This window comes from Neovison vison, chromosome 7 (assembly GCF_020171115.1).
Source record: "Neovison vison isolate M4711 chromosome 7, ASM_NN_V1, whole genome shotgun sequence".
NCBI lineage: Eukaryota > Metazoa > Chordata > Mammalia > Carnivora > Mustelidae > Neogale > Neogale vison.
Genome location: NC_058097.1, coordinates 51,805,064 through 51,826,134, shown reverse-complemented (window position 1 = coordinate 51,826,134; position 21,071 = coordinate 51,805,064). Strand labels below are relative to the sequence as shown.

The 21,071-nt window shown below is 52.9% G+C and overlaps 1 protein-coding gene across 5 annotated transcripts; it reads right to left on the bottom strand.

Moving 5' to 3' along the window:
- ODAD1 (outer dynein arm docking complex subunit 1) lies at positions 1–21,010 on the bottom strand. 5 transcript variants are annotated; one of them, XM_044256988.1, is made up of 15 exons: positions 20,901–21,010; positions 20,461–20,553; positions 19,158–19,257; positions 18,800–18,989; positions 10,110–10,232; positions 9,650–9,763; positions 7,432–7,499; positions 5,230–5,417; positions 4,943–5,077; positions 4,125–4,207; positions 3,856–4,024; positions 1,736–1,899; positions 1,517–1,620; positions 1,136–1,214; positions 1–1,059 (listed from the first exon to the last, which is right to left on the bottom strand). In XM_044256988.1, exons 2-15 carry the CDS (start codon positions 20,528–20,530, stop codon positions 514–516), a joined length of 2,133 nt encoding a protein of 710 aa, XP_044112923.1. In that variant the 5' UTR covers positions 20,531–20,553; positions 20,901–21,010; the 3' UTR covers positions 1–513. The 5 variants fall into 5 exon arrangements, with proteins under 5 accessions (XP_044112923.1, XP_044112924.1, XP_044112927.1 ...); XM_044256989.1 differs by having other exon boundaries at positions 19,158–19,254; XM_044256992.1 differs by lacking the exon at positions 20,901–21,010 and having other exon boundaries at positions 18,800–18,946; positions 19,158–19,254; positions 20,461–20,544.
- Between the last annotated feature and the right edge of the window lie 61 nt (positions 21,011–21,071).

The window sequence follows — 21,071 nt, the reverse complement described above, 5'->3', positions numbered from 1 at the left end:
TGGAGTCAAAGTCAGGCTCTGACCTTTATTTCCTACAGTCACAGCTCACTCTGACCCTCCATTTCTTGCCCGGATGCTTAGTACCCGGGGCTCCCAGGGAGGGTGAGGAAGGAGGAGCTACAAAGATAGGGACATGAGGTACAAGGAGAGCCTGGAAGACAGACAGGAGCAGGGATTAGAGGTGCGGGAGCAGAAACAGGAGGTGGGGTGCAGGGGAGGACAGCTGGGGAGGTTAGGGCAGAGCTGGGGAGAGGCGAACCCAGGACAGAGATACTCTTAACAGGAAGCTGGGAGAACTGGAAATTGGGAGACAGGAAGGGAAAGGTGGGATGGGAACCGAAAGGGGCCAGGAGACAGAGCTGAGGTCTCAGGTGGTGAGGCGTGGACAGACACAGACGGGGACACAGTGCTGGGCAGGTGCAGACAGCCATGGGGCAAGAGAGACATGGAGAGTCATGGGGAAATCTCGAGTCAGGGAGGTCGAGCCCCGGGGCTGGGGGTCGGGGGGGCGCCCTAATCTTTGCTGGTGGTGGAGCCCCGGTGGGTGCTGGAAGTGTGGCGGGGGCTGGAGACTTGGCCTCTGCTGGACCCGAGGCCTCCACTCAATTCCGACCCCATGCTTCTGCTCTCCACGCCCGCGTGGCTCTCGTGGACACCGCTGGACACCCCGTACCCGGTGGACCCCAGGTAGTTACTAGAGCTGGAGGTCCTGAAGGTCACATGGCCCCCCGTGGAGCCCCGGCTGGAGAGCGGAACCCCCATGGCGCTGGTGGAACCAAAGGTCACGTGGCCTACACTGGAGCTGGGTTCACCAAAGGTGACCCGGCCGACATTGGAGCCGGTGGCACGGCCCCCACTGGACGCCAGGATGCCACTAGTCCTCTGGCTCAAGATGGAGCTGGGCATGATGCTGGGGCTCTTGGCGATCCCCACGGGTGAGCCCGAGGAGACCCGCTGGGTGCCTGAGAGGCTGGGTACGCTGGGCGCGCTCTCGACCTTCCGCACGGCATCCGCCAGCTCCTTCAGCTGCTGCTCCCGCGCCAGTTCCCGTGCCTCCAGCTGCGGGGGAGGCGAGTCAGTGTCCCCAGAAGGAGGCTGAGGTCCGGCCCCGAGCCCGGCAGGCCCCCATCCTCACCAGCTTTGTCACTTGGTTCCGCAGCTCTTCCTTGCTCATCGGGGCGTCCTCTTTGGCCTCAAAGCCTGGGGTGTCCTCCCTAAAGTGGGGGGAAAGCGGGAAGGGAGGACACTCATAGCCACAAAAGGCTGAGAGTTCCTCATTGCTATGGACAGAGACCGTTAGCCGCGCTCTGGCCGGCACAGCGGCCTTTGGCCTTTCTGGTCTACCTGGGGCCAGCTCAGTCCTCTGGAGCCCCAACTCCTTCAGGTGCCTCCAGAGCACCCACACTCACCCTCTGGTACCCAAGAGCCACCTCCCCAAACCCTCCACCTCATTCTTTGTCCCCTCGGCCCCCATGAAACCGAATTCCGCTGCCCTCCTTCCTGCCCCGTGCCTCACTGGTTGTCAGGGAGCTGGGGCACGGCCATCCTCTTCGGGAGGTCCTCAGGGCTCTGGCCCAGAACCAGGAGGGCGGTGCTAACCAAGCTGGGGGTGCTGTAGTTCTAGAAGGTGGATAAACTCATGGTCAGCTCATCCCCAAGGCCCCAGCTTCCAAGATTGGGGCTCCCTGCCCACCACCCCACCACTCCCGCCCCCTGGGACCTCCCGCCTCTCCACCTGAAAATCTAGGTAGGCCTGCACGGACAGGAGCTCGACCAGCCGCTTCTCAATGAGGCTCAGGAAGAGGCCAATGTCCCGGTCCCGCATATGGGTCTTAACCCCCAGGAGGTCTTCGATGACGGTGTTGTCACACTTGGCCCTGGTGAAGAGCTGCTGGAGGTCTGAGGTTGTGGGGGGAGGGGACAGGCTGTCACAGACCTGCTAGCCCCTGAGGCCTGGCCATGGGGCTCAGAGCCACAGAAGGCAGAAATCGAGGGAGGTCAGTGGAAAAGCTGACAAAAGCACTGCCTGCTCTCTAGGCCACCTTCTTCTTTTTGTTTCTTATTTCACTTTGTTCAGTTAGTCTCAAGGCCTCCTTCCCACAGCTCCATCAGAAACACCCCACTTCCATCCCACCCAGTGACCCCAGAGAGGCACTCCTGTGGGTGCTCTACCGGAGAGGTCGGAGGCCAGCCACACACCACCAAGGCTGCCTCCTTTGTTTTTTTCAATACTGGCCCCCACTTGCACCCGGCTGATTAGCTGTGGCCCTTGGCTGGCCCACCGGCCACTGCCATGACCCACCCTTGGCTCTACTTGTACCTAGTTGGCCCACTTGTACCTAGTCACTCTTTCAGGCGAACTGGCTATTGTTAATGACATTAGAAAGCACCCGTGACCTTGACACAGATCTGCAGCCCACGGCACTGCGTTCCCCCCACTTGTCCCCTGAGCTGCCTCCCCCTAAGCTCCCGACTCCTTTGTAGTTTCCCCCTGGGGTCCCTCCCTTAACATCCCCCCCACAATGCTCACACTGGGCTCAAGGGCATCCCCAAACCCACTTCTTCTCCCAAGTACCCCTCCCAGGCCAGACCCTGTGCAACCCCCTCAATCACTGCCCATCTGTCTGATACTGCTGGGTCCCATCCCTCCTCTCCATTTTCCTCCTCTTCCAACACCCCTGTCCATGGCCTCTCCTGCTCACAGCCCTCCAATGGCTCCCCAGTGCCCCAGCCCAGCACCTCTTCAGAATCTGCCATCCTCCCCCTCCCACTCCCACCCTTGCTCCCCTTCTCCACACAAAGAGCCTACACTCCTACGCGTATCTCCAGGCCTTGCCCCCACCTGCTGGGACCACCGCCGACCCGAACTTTTCAGTGAAATCCTCATCCTTCAGAATCAGCCTTGGGGGTCTGGGTGGCTCAGTGGGTTAAGCCTCTGCCTTCCGCTCAGGTCATGAGCCCAGGGTCCTGGGATCGAGTCCCGCTTCGGGCTCTTTGCTCAGCAGGGAGCCTACTTCCCCCTCTCTCTCAGCCTGCCTCTCTGCCTACTTATGATGTCTCTGTCTCTAACTCTCTCTCTCTCTCTCTCTGTCAAATAAATAAATAAATAATCTTTAAAAAAAAAAAATCAGCCTCAAGCATCACCGCTTCCAGGAAGCCCACAGCCACCCCGGCAGAGCCCACTTCAGCCAGCAGCAGGTGATGCGACGGTTCAGGGTGCCCACATTCACGAGGGTCCCACCTTGGGCTTGGGGCTCTGCTCTCTTGTTTAACAAAGGGTCCTACCTTTTCACTCTGTCCCAGGGCCCAGTCAATTCCGGCAGCCTTGAGGCTCCCACGCTGCTGTCCTAGGCCCTGGGATGGTAGTGAGTGCCCAGCTGCCCTGCTGGTGTCCCTCCCAGCCCTGCCCTCGGGGCCCTTCTCACTATGCACCAGGCTCCCTGCAGCCCTTACAGTCATGGTCAGGACAGAGAAAAAGAGGTTCTTCCGGTAGGAGAGCCCCTACTGAGACCACAGGCTGACCTCCCCACCACCACCACCTTCTCAGCTTCCCAGCGGGGAACCCACCCACTTCTCCCGACCACCCCCCAAGCTGTCATCTGCCATCCGTTGCCAGGGGGGTTCGGCCGTGGAAACCACACACCAAGCTTCCCAAATGATGGAGCTGGCTGCAAACCCAGGGCAGCCGGACTCTGGAAGGACGGCAGGATGGACGGCAGGAAGGATCTGGGATGGATAGACAAGCCAGGACACAGAGACGCTGTGTAACACCTCCCCGGAGGCCGGCTGCGGGCTGGGCCCTCCGGGGAGGCTCATGGCATCCTCCCAGAGGAAAAAGCTGGGCCAGGCGCTCACCGGCCTTGAGCTTCTCTAGCCGCCCCCGAACGTCCTGGAAGTTGGCCTCCACGCCGAGGGCCTCCGCGTGCACCTCGTCCACGCGCTGCTCCAAGTCCTTCCTCTCCTGCTCTTGCTGCGCGCGCACGAGATCCTCGCTGGCGCGCGTGCTCGCCAAGGCCTTCTGCATCTGCGGGGCGGGGCAGGTGCCCATTGCCAGGGGGGCCGCTCCCGGAGGACCGGAGGAGATGGGGGAGGAGGAGCGGAGGGTGGAGGGGACTTTCACTCACCTCGTTGATCTCCTCCTGCAGATGCTCCAGCTGCGAGTTCTGCTCGTTAATGAAGGTGAACTCGGCGAAGTTGCGCTCCTCCACTGGAGAGAGGCGGGTCGGGAGGGACGCACAGGACAGGGAGAGAGAGATGTTGAGAAAGACGACACAGACACTAGCACGCAGAGAAAAAGAGAGACGGAGACGGGGAGGTAGAGGTCCAGGAAACCAGAGGGGACACAGAGGAAACCGGAGCAAGTGAGAGTAAGAGAAATCGACGGCGGCAAAATCAAGAAAGACCCAGAAACACTAAGAGGCGCAGAGACATAGAGGAAGAGAGGAGAGGGAGAGAAAACAGCAGAGGTAGGGAGAGAGCCCAGGACCCGGGAGAGGACAGCAACAAGCGCGCGGAGGGAGAAACACAAAGGCTGAGGGAAGATGTGGAGAGAGACCGGGAGGCCCAGAATGGGGAGGGACGGAGAGAGGGGGGAGACAGACGCACCCAGAAACGGACCTAAAGACACACGGAGGGGACTGAGAGATGCAGGCCAGAGGGAGACGCACACAGAAGGAAGGGCTCAGAAGGCCCGAGACGGGGAGGGAGAGAGACTGGGGAGAGGGCTAGAGGGGCAGAGGCAGGGCGGGCGCAGAGGGGCGAGGACGGCGCCCTGACGCCCCGAGTCTCCAGCGCAGGTGCCGGAGTCCCCAGGGCCCAAGCGGAGGCCCTCGGTGACCGTGACGGAGCTCAGCCCCTGCGCCTGATCGGTGGGGGCTGGGGGGGGCAGGGGTCCTGCACCGGGGCCCCCTCTTTCCGCCCCGCCGGCGCGGCCCGCACTCACTCTCCAGGTACTTCTCCACCAGCAGGTCCGGGTCGCTCTCCCCCGTCAGCTGGGACAGTTTGTTCATGGCGTCCTCGCAGCGCATCACCAGCTTCTCCTGGGAGGTCTTCCGGAGGCCCTCGGCCACCTCTCGGGCTGGAGGGAGGGAGGGGCGCTGAAACCCGCACCCGCCGCGGCCAGGGGCGAGCAGCGAAGTCTGGGGGGTTGCTGAGCTAAGGCCGCGCGCGCCCCACCCGCTCCGCCCAGGGGAGATCCCGAGCCCTTGGGGCGCGCCGCCGGGGCCTCACCGCGCTTCTCGCGCTTCTCCACGACCGCGGGGTCCGGCAGCCGATCGCTGTTCTTGAGCTTGAGGAAGCGGTGCAGCTGCTCCAGGTGCGCGATCTGCCGCTGCAGGGTCTGCACCTCCGCGTCTTTCTGGGCCACCTCCTTCTCCGCCCTCTCCCGCAGCAGGTCCATCTTGCTCTTGGCCTCCTCTCTGCCGGTGGGGGTGGGGGGTGGGGGGGAGTGAGCCCGGGGTCAGCCTGGGATCAGTCCCAGGGCGCGGGCAGAGTCAGGTTGCAGTTTCCCCGAGGTCACAAAAGGCAGAAAACTTTCTGGGTTCCCAGAGGGGTATAGGTTCAGGCGGGGAAGAGGCGGAGAGGTGGAATCGGGGGTCTGGGGGTGTGCTGGGCCGTGGAAGGGACTGATGGGACACTGCTGCAGCGCACTGCGGGCCAACGGTGGGCCTGGGAACAGGAGGCGGGACAGCGAGGAGGGCACAGTCAGAGGTCATACTGCTGGGAGCCGGGTGGACCTAGGGGAGAAGGTATGGTGCTGGAGTTTGGGGGTCATGTGGTTGGAAATATAAGGGGCCTGGACCATTCGGGGCCTCATGTTGGGCAGGTGGATGACATCACCAGCGGGGTTGGGGTATGGGGACACTCTAGAAGCTTCAGTCACTGAGCCCCTTCTGACCTGCCCGTGGGAAAATGTGGCCTTTAAGCTTTTGAACACAGGGCGGCTCCCTGTAAATCCTGAGGGTTCCAAACCTACTTCCCAGGACACAGGATCACAGTCAGAGGGTCATTTTGTTGGGAGCACAGCCGGCCAGTGTCCTCATGTCCCTGCCCATGGACCATTCTAGTTCCCACCCTCACACCCTTGCCTCCACCCAGAGCTCCAGCTTCTTGTACCAGTCAAATTCCTTGGTAAGACCTACGCACATCAGCCCGTCCTCCTCGATGGGATGCCTCCCCTGGTGGCCACCAGCCTTGTTTCCAGTGACCCCTCCAGGTGCTGGTGGCCATCCTTCAGGGATTAGGACTCACAGTCCTTTCTGTGCCCTGGGCTCCATGCCAAACCGAGGGGCAGGGAAGAGGGGCCCCAACTTCCTGAGAGCCAGGCCATGCGGTCATTACCGTCATGTCACAGTGGAGGAAACAGGCTCAGAGAGGGGATGCGACCTGCTCTGGTCATCCAACAAGGAGGCCCAGGAGACGCTGCCTGGCCCTGCCTTCTGGCTGAGACCACCCTGCGCTGGTACCCAGCAGCGCCCCCCACCCCTGCCCCATCGGCTGGAAGAGCAGTGGTCGAGGCTCTCACCACGCAGACAGGCCACCATGGGTGGCACTTGGCAGAAGAGAGGAGCCAGCCCACTCAGATTCTCTCTCTCCGAAGCCGGGTTGGGAAGGGCTAAGAACGGAAGAGCAGGAAGCTGCCGCTAGAAGGACACGCGGAGAGAAGCCAGAGAAGGTCACGTTCTGAAGGTCAAGTTCGGATGAAACCAAAGCCGAGCTTGAGCAGAAGCCACCAGATGGAGTCGGGGCTCTGACAGGGTCACGGTGGACCAAAGACAAGAAACTGCAGCATCAGCCACAAGAAGGAAGGAAGGAAGGACTGATCCGGGCTACAACATGGGTGAACTCTGAAAGCGTTGTGTTCAGTGAAGGAAGCCGGACACCAAGTTATATGCTGCACAGTCCCGCTGCCCCGAGATGTCTGGAACCAGGAAGTTGGTAGACACAGGAAGGAAACCAGTGGTTTCCAGGGAACTGGGGAAGACAGAGTGACTGCCTATTGGGTACCAGCTTCCTTTTGGGGTGATGAGAGCGTTTTGGACCCAGATAGAAGCGAGTGTCATAGAGGCCACTGAACTGTACATTTGAACATGGTGAATTTTGTTATGTGCATCTTAGCAAAAAAGGAAGGAAGGAAAGGAAAGGAGGGAGGGAGTGAAAGAGAAAGAAAGCTAGGAAGGGAGGGAGGGCAGGGAGGGAAGGGAAGGGAAGGAAGACGCCCAAAGAAGTGGGTCCACACAGCCAACAATTGTTGCCCAAGGACCTGGGATGTCAGTGGAGCAGGGAAAGGGGCACCTTATAAAAAATAACAGGTTGTGACAGTCTGTTCCTGGAGTTCTGACCCCTCCCGCCAAAGCCTTAGGGCAAGGTTCATAGTGCATGAGCTCCCTGGAGGCCTGGGGGCACAGAGGGCGGGGTGGGGGGGTGCCCTACCTGACGGTGTAGGCAGCCGCCGAGGAGACCATTAGGGAGCTGACCATGTGTCGCAGAAGCTCGATTTCCTGCGAGAGAACAAAACCAATGTCCTTCCTACAGCCTCCTCCCTGTAGGGCTCTCCCTTCAGCCCCGCAGCTCTCCTGCCATCCAGGTGTGTGGACCATCCCCATTAACAGCCGCCAGGTGGGGGCGGGGATCCTAAGAGGTACCAAGTACATGGGCAGGGAAACTGACAGCTGGGATGCTGGCTCGGAGGGCTTCTCCCAGCAAAACCCTAAGAGCACCACCTAACTTTGTTGTCCACTTCAGAAATGTGCTTGAATTTCGCAGTGGTGACCACATGAACCTGATTTCTAGTTCCAAAGAAATGTCTTTGCAGTATTATGGGTAAAAAATGTTCTTTTCAGGAGAAAGAAGGGAGGAAATTATATATATATTTGAACACACATGTGATGTGTGTATGTGTGTATAGATAGATATCCAATATACGCATATGCAAATAAAACGTGTACACGCACAGTCATTCACGTACACACATATATGAACACACGAGCACACACACACAGAGGGATCGAAGTGGAAGAGATGGAAAAGAAATGGTGTTTCTCTGGAATATCTTTTGGAATAGTTTTGTCTTGGGAAATCCTCTTAAAGTTTCATGTATTGAGGAGCACCTGGGGGGCTCAGTCATTTTGCATCTGCCTTCTGCTCAGGTCATGATCCCAAGGTCCTGGGATTGAGTCCTCCATAAGGCTCCTTGCTCAGGAGGGAGCCTGCTTCTCCCTCTCCCTCTGCCTGCCTCTCCCCCTGCTTGTGCTTGCTCTCTCTCAAATAAATAAATAAATCTTTAAAAAAAGAAAAAAAAAACAGGGGCACATCAAAAGCACACAGAAGCCAGCTTGAAGGGCCCTACTGGCTCCCACTGACTTGTCTCCCTGATCTGGGACGAGTTGAACATTACCACGCATGATGACTTCCATGCAGTAAAGGAAGAACCCACAGATGCTTACCGATAACACACAAATACCCAGAGGAGGACGAGAAGCTCTTCCTTACGTATGCTCTCTTACATACGTAGGAGGAACAAGAGAGGTGGGGGAAAAAAGATCCCCATTCGGCATGAGAGTGATAATCATCAGGCAAGAATCATTATTGGAGGCCCCAGCAACGGAGTGGAAATGTGTCAGGAAGCAAGATATCTTCGTGGTCTCTGAGAATCTCCACTTACTCCTCACCAAGGGAAAACTCACTGGAGAACCACGGCTGACCCAGGGATCAACGTGGACCTCAATCACTGAGGGATAAATGGCCATCTCGTGCTTCCTACTTAATGAACCCCCAGGACACAACATCACCTCTGTGCTATTCCCCCCAAAACGCACCACACGAATCTCATCGTGAAGAAAGATTGGACAGACCCATGTCGAGGGACGTTGTATGACTCAGCGGGCTTCCAAAATGTCAAAGCTGTGACCACAAAGCGGGGCCGAGGGATGGTTCCAGAACAGAGCCCTGGACAGCCAAATGCAGTGTGGGACCCTGGCTGGGAGTCTGGAGCAGGAAAATCAAATTAGCTGTAAGGGACGTCATCGGGACCATTGGAGAACTTTAAACAGGGACTATGTAGAATTGTAATAACATTGAAGTTCCTGACGTGGATAAGTGCCCTGTGTTTCTGCAAGAAAACAGTCTTATTCTTAGGACCAAAACACGCTGAAGTTCTTAGGGGCATAGTGTCTGCAGTGTGCTCTCCATAGTTCAGCAATCGTGATAACAAATCCTTTTTGGTAAAAATAATAATGAGAGAGAGAGAGAATATGGCAAATTATCAGTCTTGGTGAAGGCTACAGTTCTCTGTACTATCCTTCCAGGGAAGCGAAGGTGGAAGAAAAAGGGAAGGGACACCAACAGTTACGGAGATGCCCACAGAATGTAAACGGTCTTGCTTGCTCATTGACTGTCCTGGCCGAAGACATTCAAAATGACATCTCTGGCTTCTGCAAGTCTGAAGGAGGCTGCTTTTTTTGTTGTTGTTGTTGTTGTTAGAGGCGTCCCAGAACCTTCTCGAGGTCTCCATTCCCCCTGGACCACATCAAACCTAGGACTCCACTGATTCCGCACTTGAGGCCACCGTGCTGGAGTTGGCAAGGTGACCCTTGCAACCTCTCCTCTCCCCCGGCTGGGCCGAGGGGTCCCGGGTTTTAGAGCCACTGACCTTCTGCAGCTTGCGGTCCACGTTCAGATAGCGGTTCCGCTCAATGCGCAGGAGGTCCAGTTCCTCCCGCAGTGCCGCGTTGCGCACCAGCTGGTTGTCAAAGCGACACGTGACCTGGTGGGGAGTGGGGGTGTACAGAAGTCTGAGGCCTGGTCTACCTCCCTCTTCCATGCTCTGACAAGTGTCAGAGGCAGAGCCTGCTCCCACTTTGGAGACACTGAAAGCGCTGCCCAGCCACCCTAAGGACCTCGGCACCACTCTCCTTTCCTTGGGAACCCTCCATCCACCCAGGATGGGGTCTCCTGATCCTTCTCTGGGAGCCCCGTGTTTGAGGCCCACCTCCCTCCTGGAATCTGGTCCATCGTTCCTGGAACTTGAATTCCACGGAACTCACCCCCACTCAGTTAACCCCCAACACCCAGAGATCGGGTCTGGAAAGAGCCAAGAGGCTGACTCTCACCCTGTCCAACTGGTCTTCTAGAATCTTGATCCTTTGCTGGATCTTGACTTTCTGATCCAGGATGACCCCCGGGGCCCTGACTTCCTTACCTAGGACAAAGATCCGGATCTCCCACTCCTGGATCTGGAGGAAAGAGGAGGATGCCTACTTGTTGGCTGAATGTGGAGAGACTGAGGCGTCAAGAAAGGGTGAGGGGCTGAGTGTAGCTGTCCCTTCCCACCCTTGTGGCCCCAGGCATCTGTCCTACCCTTCTGCTAATGATGCCCAACCTTCCATGTGGTTCTGGCTTCCAGTCACAACAAGGCACCCAGCCAGCCACATGACCTAGGTCCCAACAATCACAGTGCTTGCCCTAGAGAGGGACAGGTTGCCTGACCCAAGGTGAGTCAGCCTCAATCCCTTCCCGGTATATTGGGGGGAAATGAGCTAGATGCATGGGGCTCTGAGACTTCCACGATCATATTCCCCAGCACACAGGGGGTCCTGGGAGGAGGAGGCCAGTAGGCAAAGTGGAAACAAGAGACTGAGAGATAGTGAGAATGAGCTCCAATGCCATTAGAATGCCTGGGTCTGGTTACGGGTGAAACCTCTCCGAAGCCGTCCTCATTTCTGTGTTCATCAGTACGTATCTGGGGCCAGGCATCTCTCTAGTTAAATTGGAAGCTCCACGAGAGCAGACTTTTGTTTTCAACAAAAACCTACAAAGTAGGTGCTCAATAAAACATGCAGATCGAATGAATACATGAACTGCTGAAGACTGTGTTTTCCACATGGGTGGCTCAGTTGGTTACGTGTCTGACTCTTGATCTCAGCTCAAGTCCTGGTCTCAAGGTCCATTAAGTTCAAGCTCCATATTGGAGCTTTTAAAAAAAAAAAAAAAACAAAAACTGGGCTTCCCAATTTGTGTGCTTTTAGGGGTTGGTTTATGTCCTGTCCACAGCCCACACTCCCACCACTGCAGATTCTTCTGTTTAAGTGCGAATCCTCAATACCCCAAAAGAGTGGGTCTTTGCAGAGATAATCCAGTTAAGATGATGTCCTTAGGGGGGACCCTGGTCCAATATGACCAGTGTCCTTACGCAAAGGGGAGATTTGGACAGACATGCACACAGGGAGAATGCCACCCAGCCAACATTTCCAGCCTCCAGAACAGTGGGACAATATATTCCTGTCATTTCAGCCACCCAGAGTTTGTGGTACTTAGTAACGGCATCCCCTAGAAAACTAACACGTGCCCCCCGCCACCCCACAGCATCACTGCCAACTCAAAGTCTGCACCACAAGGATGTTTAAGTCTGGAGGGAGGCAACCAACATGGTCAGACACCACATGAGCTACAGCTCAAGGCAGTTCACAGGTTCAACACAAGGTAGTGCTATGTCCCTTTCGATGAGTCACATCTTTGTGAACAAGCATTTTTTAGCTGTTGCTGTGATAAAAAAACAAATACCCAAAAATGTGACCAGTGGGAGAAAGTGCCCAAGCGTACAAGGAATCTCTCTGTATTACTTTTTCCAGTTGCATATGAAACTGAATTATCCCAGTAAAATTTTCAGTTACAAAAAGAAGAAAGAAATAAAAGAGAGTACTGCCCAGAAATCAGCACGGAGTAAGAGTGGTCAGTCCGATCTGACTCCAAGACCCAAAGGCACAAACATCCCACAGGCAAGTAATTATGGCTTTGGAGAATGAAATACAGGGGTTTTTTGTGTGTTTTTTTCTACTTATATATTCTCTTTTTTTTCAAATGGTCTCTAGGTTGTTAGGATGAAAACACTGGTTTATTTAAAGTAGATCTGTTAGCAGAACAAGACTGGACCCCAGGACAGCTCTTGAAAGCTAGCTGATTTTTCCATTTTTAGGAATTACATGAGTTAAACTGTTGGCAGCTTGGAAGTAACCACTGTATTCATTTTTCTCTTTCTGCAAAACAAATTATCCCAAGCTTGGTGGCTGAAAACAACACCTATCTATGATCTCGAAGTTTTCATGGGTCAGGGGTCCCGCACAGTTCAGCTGGATCCTCTCCACAGAGTCTCCCAGACCTTCAGGGCTGTGGTCTCATCTGGGACTCACTGCGCGGTCCCCTGCCAGGTGGCTCTCTCCGTGGGATGGCCTCTTGCACCTTCAAGGCCGGCCAGAGAACACCTGTCTTTGATCTACGCAGGGCCAGTCTAATAGAGCACACCTAATGAAGGGAATGACGTTCCCTCCCTTCAGTCCCCTCCCCAGTGTACTGCATTTTGTTGGCTAGAAGCAAGTCACAGGTTCTACCCCCACTGAAGGGGCGGGTAGTACACAGTGGGTGTGGGAGGTCACCTTGAGATATATTCACTACAGCCAAGAGGAGAATACAGGTTTCCCCATTCTCTGAAACTACAGTATTCCTATGAGACCCTTCATAAGCCAAACTGGCAGAAAGTGAAGAAGGAATTACCATTAGTTTTTATGGAAACAATGTATAGCATTCCCCTGGCCCCAAAATAACCTCTCTTAGACTTTTCTGATACCTTAGGACAACCCTTGCTGACAGATGCAGAAAATAAACTGAGATAAAACACAGATGCTCAGAGACGGTGCAAAAACAGCAGCTGGAGGCTGACACGCTGAGTGTGGTCCCCAGGAAGGAGCTTGGGGCGGGGGGTGGGGGGTGGCACACTCACTGTCTTCCTTCTGGAAGCTCCAGGCAATTTCTAGAAGCTGGATTCCTTGATTTATGCATTTCTTAGCTTGTGGCCACTCCAACCTCGGCTTCTCTTCCTCACATCTACCCTCTCCATCTTCTCTTATTCTGACATTCCTACCTCACCCCTAAGGACCCTTGTGACGACATGGGGTCCACCTGGACAATCCAGGGTAACCCCCCCCATCTCAAAATCCCTAATCACATCTGCAGAGTCTCTTTTGCCATGTAAAGTAACATACTCACGGGTTCCTGAGATTATAGTGTGGACATCTTGTGTGGGGGTGGGGACCATTATTCAGTCTACCATATTTCCTCCAGCGAAATTCTCTTTTTTTTAAACTTTATAGTTTTATCACCCATATATGCACCCCTAAGCAAAAGTTTAGTTTGGCCTGATTTTATATTTTATGTCAGTGAGATTATGCTTCCTGTATGTTTTATGCCTTGCTTCCTTCTTCATGGCTGTGTGTGATTCATTCATTTTTCATCACTGTATACTATTTCATGATACAAATACACCACAATTTATTTATTATTCAAATCCTGTCGGACATTTGGGTTACTTCCAGTTTGGAGTGGCTAGGGTGAGTAATGTTTCTTTCAACATTCCTTCACATGAATCCTGGTTCTGGGGCACGTGCTCAGAAGTGTACTTGCGGGGCAGGAGGGAGCTTTAACAACAGATCTAAACCTGTTTTCTCTTAGGTGACTTTGGCTTACTTTCTTCTGAAACGGTTTCCATGGAAACACACTGGGTTAAGGTAAATATGGAATGCCAGCTCTGTTCCCAGGCAACAGTGTTTATTATAAAAATGACCCCTGATTGGTCAACTACGTTGGACTAGAAGGACTGCAAGCTGGGCTCATAGATCTCAAGGGCCAATATGACCAGCACGAAACAGAAACCTGGTTTCTCTTTGGGTTACTCTTTTTTAAAGTAGGCTCCATGCCCAACGAGGGGCTTGAACTCATGACCCTGAAATCAAGAGCTGAGATCAACATCCAGATGCTCAACTGACTGAGACACCCAGGCACCCCTGCAGGGTATTTCCTGAGTGTGCTCCTTGTGGGGGCTTCAACTTAGACCCTATCCTCATGGCAGCAGTGCCTAGATGTTCAAGGAAGGCGTGCTTGATGCTCTCATGCCAAGATGCTGCTGTTTCCTGCCCTCCATCACCCTACAAAGTGAACCTGGTACCAAGTTCTGTAGCCCAGAGCATCCTGTGAGCGTGAATGTCAGGTGGAACCCAAAACTGCTTCTGGTGACCATGCCAAGTAGGGGCGCCCCGAATCACAGTGTAGGTCTATCAGTAAATGTAATTGATAATGGGGGGATCTTTTCAAAATACATGTGACAATTTATATACCCCTGACAACAGTTCGTTAGGTGTTCCCACTTGCTGCTTCTCTCCCCAACACTTGGTATTTTGGGACACTCATTTTTGCAAATTTGGAGAGTGTTTAATGGAATCTCACTGTGATTTTCATTTACCCCTCTCTGATTATTGAGTGGTGAGTAATTCCTACATTTATTGGACAAATGAATTTCTTATTTTGTGATGTGTCAGCTCAAATCCTCTATTTTTAAAAACTCGGCTGACTCAGGCATGTGGATGGCTCAGTCAGTTAAGCGTTTGTCTTCAGCTCAGATCATGATCCCAGGGTCTGGGGTCGAGTCCCGCATGAGGTTCGCTGCTTCACAGGGAATCTGCTTCTCTCTCTGCCCCTCCCCCCTCGTTTCTCTCTCTCCTTCTAATAAATAAATAAGATCTTTTAAAAAAAATATAAGCAGGGACGCCTGGGTGGCTCAGTTGGTTGGACGACTGCCTTCGGCTCAGGGCGTGATCCTGGAGTCCCGGGATCGAGTCCCGCATCAGGCTCCCAGCTCCATGGGGAGTCTGCTTCGCTCTCTGACCTTCTCCTCGCTCGTGCTCTCTCTCACTGTCTCTCTCTCTCAAATAAATAAATAAAATCTTTTTAAAAAAAATATAAGCAAAATAAATACAATTGAGCTGACTCTTCAATAATTTGTAGGAGTTCCTTGTATGTTCTTGCTACTAGTCCTTTGTCAGCTATACATGTTGCAAGTAACTTTCCATTCCATGACTTTGCACACTGTTTCTTTTAATAGAAGTTATTAACCTTGAAGTCATAGGAAGCAACAATCTGTTCCTTCAGAAGTAGAGATTTCTAAAACTTATTTAAGAAATCCTTCCTCACCTCCACACATTCAGATCTCTGATCCATCTGGAATTAATTTGGGGGTACAAGGCGGGGGAAGGGTCTGGTTTCATCTTACAGTATGAATATCTAATTTTCACAGCACCCTTATCCTCTTTTTCCATTTCTTGAAGTCATATGTTAAGTGTCCGCATGTGAGTTGGTCTCTTTTAGGACTCTCTTCTGTCCCATTGATCCATTTGATTAACCCTGCATCAATTGTAAGAATTTTATAATAAATCTTGATAAATGATACAGCAAATCCTTTCACATTGTTCTTCTTTTAAGTCAGTCTAAGTCATCTTGTCCATTGTACTTCCATATAAACCTTAGAATCTGCTTGTCAGTTCCATCCATTAAAAAAAAAAAAAAAACAACTTTCAGGGACACCTGGGTGGCTCAGTGGGTTAAAGCCTCTACCTTCGACTCAGGTCATGATCTCAGGGTCCTGGGATGGAGGCCCACATCGGGCTCTCTGCTCAGTGGGGAGCCTACATCCTGCCCCAACAGCCTGCCTCTCTGCCTGCTTGTGGTCTCTCTCTGTCAAATAAATAAACAAAATCCTTAAAAAAAAAAAAAAAACTTTCAGTACTTTGGTTTCGATTACATTGAATCTATACATCAATTTGGAGATTTGACTTTTTATGACACTAACTCTTCAAGTCCTTGTGTAGGTCTCTACACTTATTAAGCTCCTCTTTACCAGCCCTCAATAAAATATTACAATTTACTCCATAGAGGTCTTGCACACTTTTGTTAAATTTCTTCACAGGTACTTCTTCTGGTTATTATAAATGCATATTTTCTTTTATTTTGTTAACAGTTATTGCTAATACAGAGCAATATTAACTTTGCATATTAATTCTGTACCTGGCCACATTGTTAAAAGACCTTATTAATTACAATAAGTTGGTGTTAGATTCTTCTGGCTCTCCCATGTACACAAATACATCATCTACAAACAATGACAATTTCATTTCTTCCTCTCCAATGCTTACATTGTTTTTTCCCTTTTCTTGGCCGTACTGCACCAGACAGGACCTCCAGTACAATGTTACATACAAGTGGTGCTAGCTGACATTTTTATATTATTACTGATCTCAAAGATAATCTTTGTCATGTTTTGTTATCAAACACGATATTTTCTGTAGATGTTTTATAGTTGCCCTTCACCAAATTCAGGAAATGTCCCTTTATTCCTAGCTTCCTTTTTTTTTTTTTAAGATTTTATTTATTTATTTATTTATTTATTTGACAGAGAGAGACAGAGCACAAGCAAGCACAAATGGGGAGAGGCAGGCAGAGGGAGAGGGAGAAGCAGGCTCTCCGCAGATCAGGGAGCCCCATGCGGGGTTCCATCTCAGGACTCCAGAATCATGACCCAAGCTGAAGGCAGACCCTCAACTGACTGAACCACCCAGGCACCCCTTATTCCTGGTTTCCTAAGAGTTTTTAGCATGAATGGACGCTGAATGTTATTAAACACTTTTTTATTTCTACACAGACCAGTGCTATAAATGGGTGTAAGTCCAAGGACCGTCCATCATCAGTCTCTGATGTGATGGGCTCAGAAAATGAGAGCAGGCATTGAAGTAAGCATCAGAAATGGCACAAGCCTTCTAAAAGCAGCAGTCAGTAGTAGATTGGAAATTTTAAACACTGGTCCATTAACACACATAGTTTGTGAAAATCTAAGTTGTCTACTTTTTTTTTTTTGCCAAAAAATATCTGTTCTCTCTCATTCAGAGATAATATTTCCATTGGGTACCTGTTTTTCTATTTTCTTAAAGATTTTATTTATTTATTTGAGAGCAAGAGAGAGCACAAACAGCGGGAGGGTCAGAGGGAGAATCAGACTCCCTGCTGAGCAGGGAGGCTGACCTGGGATTCGTCCTAGGATCCTGAGATCATGACCTGAGCTGAAGAAAGATGCTTAACCTATAGAGCCACCCAGGTGCCCCTGGGTATAAAATTCTGACTCTGATGAGTTTCCGTGAAAGACTGAGGAAAACCAATCCCAGCAGCCAACCCCCACAAAGCCACTGCACCACCACGAAACAGCCAGAAGTTTGGCATGTGTGAATCAGAATTCAGCTTCCAAAAGGAATCTTGGGGAGCTTGTGAGAGCAGAGCAAACAAACTGATTTAAAGTCAAATGGAAGAAAACTCCGTGGTAGAGGCACCTGGGTGCACAGTTGGTTAAGCGACTGACTCTTGGTTTCAGTTCAGGTCGTGATCTCACGTCAGCCCCACGTCAGGCTCCCCACTCGGCATGGAGTCTGCTTGAGTTTCTCTCTCCTTCTCCCTCTGCTTCCCCCACTCACTCACTCACTCTAAAAAATCAATCAATCGATCAATCTTTAAAAAAAAAAAAAAAACTATATGGTAGACAGAATGATGCCCTCCTACCCGGCCAATATGTCCACATATCTTAAGCCCGGAAACTTGTGAATAGACGGAACCAAATGGCAGAAAGGACCTTGCAAATGTGATAAAGTTAAGGATTTTTGAGATGATTTACCTGAATGACCTGGGTGGGCCCAGGATAAACACAAAGGTCCTTACGAGTGGAAGGAGGGGGCAGGAGAGTCTGAATCAGAGAAGGAAGAGGTGGGAGTCACGCACATGAGAAGGACAGCTGCCCGCGGCGGGCCTTGCAGACAAGGCAAGGAGCTGCAAACCAAGCCATGCAAGAAACTTCTAGAAGCCGGAGAAGTCAGAAAACACATTCTCCTCCTAAGACTTCAGAAGAGGTACAGCCCTGCTTACACCGGACTTTGGTCCAGGGAAGCCCGTTTTGGACTCCTGTCCTCCGCCGCTGGAAGATAATTCATTTGTAAGATTTTATTTATTTATTTATTTGAGAGAGAGAAAGAGCATGTGCTTGAGCAGGGGGTTGGGAGAGAGAGAGGGAAAGGATTTCAAGCAGACTCCATGCTGAGCGCAGACCCTGACCCACGGCTTACTCTCCTCGATCTCAAGACCCTGAGATCATGACCTGAGCAGTAATCAAGAGTCAGGCGCTTAACTGACTGTGGCCCCCAGGCGCCCCTAGTTTGTATTATATTTTAAGCCACCAAGTGTGTAGTAATTTGTTACAACAAAAATAGGAAATGATACAGACCACCAATGTAAGTAACCTTCAAAGTCTTGTTTGTAGCCCAACATGCGCAAGAAATCCTTTGGTCTAGGCAAGTGACTCTTTTAACCAAGACTAGAATAGAAAATCGCAGAATGCATCCCACCTAGGAAACATCGGTATTACCTGGTGAAACTTCTCTTTGAGATCTACGTGTGTGTTTATATCCATATGTGTGCAAGCTGCCTCTCCAGAGGTCATGGTCATAAAAACCTGAAGGGACACTGACCTACAGAAGTCGCATTGTTGCCAAGGTCAAGACCTGGAAGCAGGTGGGACTGAAAACCTATTGTAGACTCCGTTGTATTACCAGTATCCTCCTTTTGCCCATGAAGAAAGTAGGGCCCAGAGAGGTAAAGTCTTGCCCTCGGTCACACAGCTCTGACAGGACAGGGCCGGGATTCTAATGCAGGCTTTGCTGATTCCAGGGGGTGAACCTTTCCCCTTTAACCACACCAGCCCCCTGTTTGGGATGTGGGGGACTGTGCTAAGCAGGAAGCACCCAGATTCCCACTACAGGCTGAATGTAACTCTCCTACGTGGCTGCTTTTCATGAACCCATTTCTCAGGCGAGGAATTTAAGGCTCAAAGCAGTTCCTTCCCGGCCCCTATGTGGGATCCCCGGAGTCTGGTCTCAGAACCCACCTGCTTGTCCAGGGTTCTGGTCTGCTCCTGGAGTTCCTTGACCTCGGCCTGCGCTTGCACCCGGCACTTGAGCAGCCGGCCCATGTTCTCCAGCCTCTCACTGTCCCGCAGCCGCTTGACCTGGCTCTGGGCCACGCTGATCTGCACCTGAAGTTTATCCCGCAACCCTTCCAGGCGCTGGATCTCCTCACTGCCCAGGCAGGGAGGGCGGAGCAAGCCAGCAAGGGGCAGAGCTCAGAGTCACTGAAGGCCAGAGGCAGGGCTGGCCCTTCCCCCCTCTTGGAGCCAGGAGTGGGAGCCCCAACCCCCCTCCCAGTAGAGCCCCCTCCCTAGCTCTAGGACCAGGCAGTGGGCTCACAGCTGCTTGTTGATGCGCTGGTGGACTTCCTTGCTGTAGGCCTGCCTCTCCCCCTCCATCACTTTGCATTGCCGCTGTAGTCTGCTCAGCTCCCAGTCTGCTGAGGGCAGGACCAGCCAGGGGGCTCAGGAGGCATCCAGGAGGCCCCAGGCCCTTCCTCTCCAGGACCTAGAAAATTCTGGCTCCCTCAGGGTCCCCACAAACTGCAGCAGAAGTGCACACCCAGGCCCGGCCAGCCCTCTGGCACTGCACCTCGGCTCCCATCCCCCTTCCCACTCCAGAACTCCAAGCTGAATTCAGGATTCTTCCCATCACTCCTGCCCCAGGTTTGGCACACATTCCCTTCCCCACTAGAGGGCGCTCCTGGTGGACTTCTTTGTCCTTGGGGACTTGTCACATAGGATCTGGAACTTGGGAAAGTTGAAGATAGGTGCCAAGAATTGGGGACAGCATTTTAGCTCCCTCTGTCCCCTCCAGCCCCCATCACCTGGCAGTCCTCCTGCCCATCCTCCTGCTTCCTCACTTTCAGCCTGTGCCCTAGGCTCAGGCTTTCTCCTGTCCCGCCTGGACCATTGCCCCAACCTCCGCACCAACCTCCAGGCCTCCCTTCACAGCCCCAACGGGTCTTTCTACACCCAGAACTGACACTGCCCCTCCCCTGCTCACAGGGCTCCCTAGGAGCTCCAGCGCACCCAGGATAATTTCCTAATTCCTCAGCCTGGTGTTCGAGGCCCCATATGATCTGACCCTACCCACCTCTTGAGTCTGGTCCAGCAGCTTCCCACCTCCCATGGCCCAGGGGCTCTCAACCAGCCATTCTGTCCCACACAGAGAGTTGGCAATGTCTGGAGACATTTTTGATTGTCACGATGTGGGGACGGGGCAGGGGAAGGTGCTCGTGGCAAGTGATGGCTAGAGGTCAAGGACGATGCTAAGCATCCCACAATTCCACAATTCCACAGTCCCATGACTAAGAATGATCTGATCCCAAGTGCCACCAGTGTGGAGGCTGAGAAACCCTGTTCTAGCACATGCTGTTGTCTCTGCTGAAACAGTCTTCCCTGCCTGCTCCCATTGGGAATTCCTGGGAAGAGTTCCAAGCCCCACTCCAACTTCTCCTGCAGGAAGTCTTCCCAGACTGTGCCACTGCCCAGGCTCGGCCTAGCCCCTCTGCCTGCTCCACCTCCATTCCCACGGCTAGAAGGTCTCCCCGTCCTTAGTGTGCTGCAGTACAGTACCTGGAACTTGGGGAACGGAGGAAAAGAATGACGGTGGGGGGGGGGGGCAAGACTGTATGAATTACCCATTCCTTCCAGGAAGGCCTCACTTCCATCCTCCGAGCGGGTGCTCCCTAAAGTTTGTCCCAAAGGCATCTTGGCCAAAGCGGGCGGGGCTCCTGCAGGGGTGACACAGGACCCCTTCAGACAGCAAGCAGGAGAGGGCCAGAAGGAAGGTGGGGACCAAGCGCGAGGGACTAGGAATTGGAAGGTGACCCCAGAACGAGCTGCGATCTTTGAGTCTCGGTGCTTCCAATGTATTGGAGGGGGTCACCTCTCAGGCCTCTCTCCACGCCCCTCCCGACCTCCCATCTCTCCCATTTTTTGACTTGTGTTTCAACTCTAAGTCTGGCGTGGGGGACAGGCCGCCTAGGCTCGCGGTATCTCTGAGGCGTGGCTGTTTGTGGAAGGAGACACGGACAGGGAAAACCTCCGCGGGTTGAGGGGAGCGAGGCCCAGTCCCTACCTGCTGGAGTGCCTGCCCTGTCCTTGGTGCTCCGAGTTCACTGTTGTGGCCTGGTTACTGGGGAGATAAAGGGCCAATGAGGCCTGAGGGTGGGACCGAGGACTCGAGGAGAAGCCGTGGGATGGGAGACTGGGGAGGGGGGACCTCTGGGGAGGAGGAGCCATGGAAGAG

What these genes read in the sequence shown, in the direction of transcription:
- ODAD1 (XM_044256988.1), bottom strand. Translation starts at nt 20,530, where the DNA reads ATGCCTTTGGGACAAACTTTAGGGAGCACCCGCTCGGAGGATGGAAGT. An exon ending in GCGGCTGCCTACACCGTCAG is followed by an intron (nt 5,418 to 7,431) that starts GTAGGGCACCCC and finishes CCCCACCGGCAG; the next exon opens with AGAGGAGGCCAAGAGCAAGA. An exon ending in TGCAGGAGGAGATCAACGAG is followed by an intron (nt 4,025 to 4,124) that starts GTGAGTGAAAGT and finishes CCCGCCCCGCAG; the next exon opens with ATGCAGAAGGCCTTGGCGAG.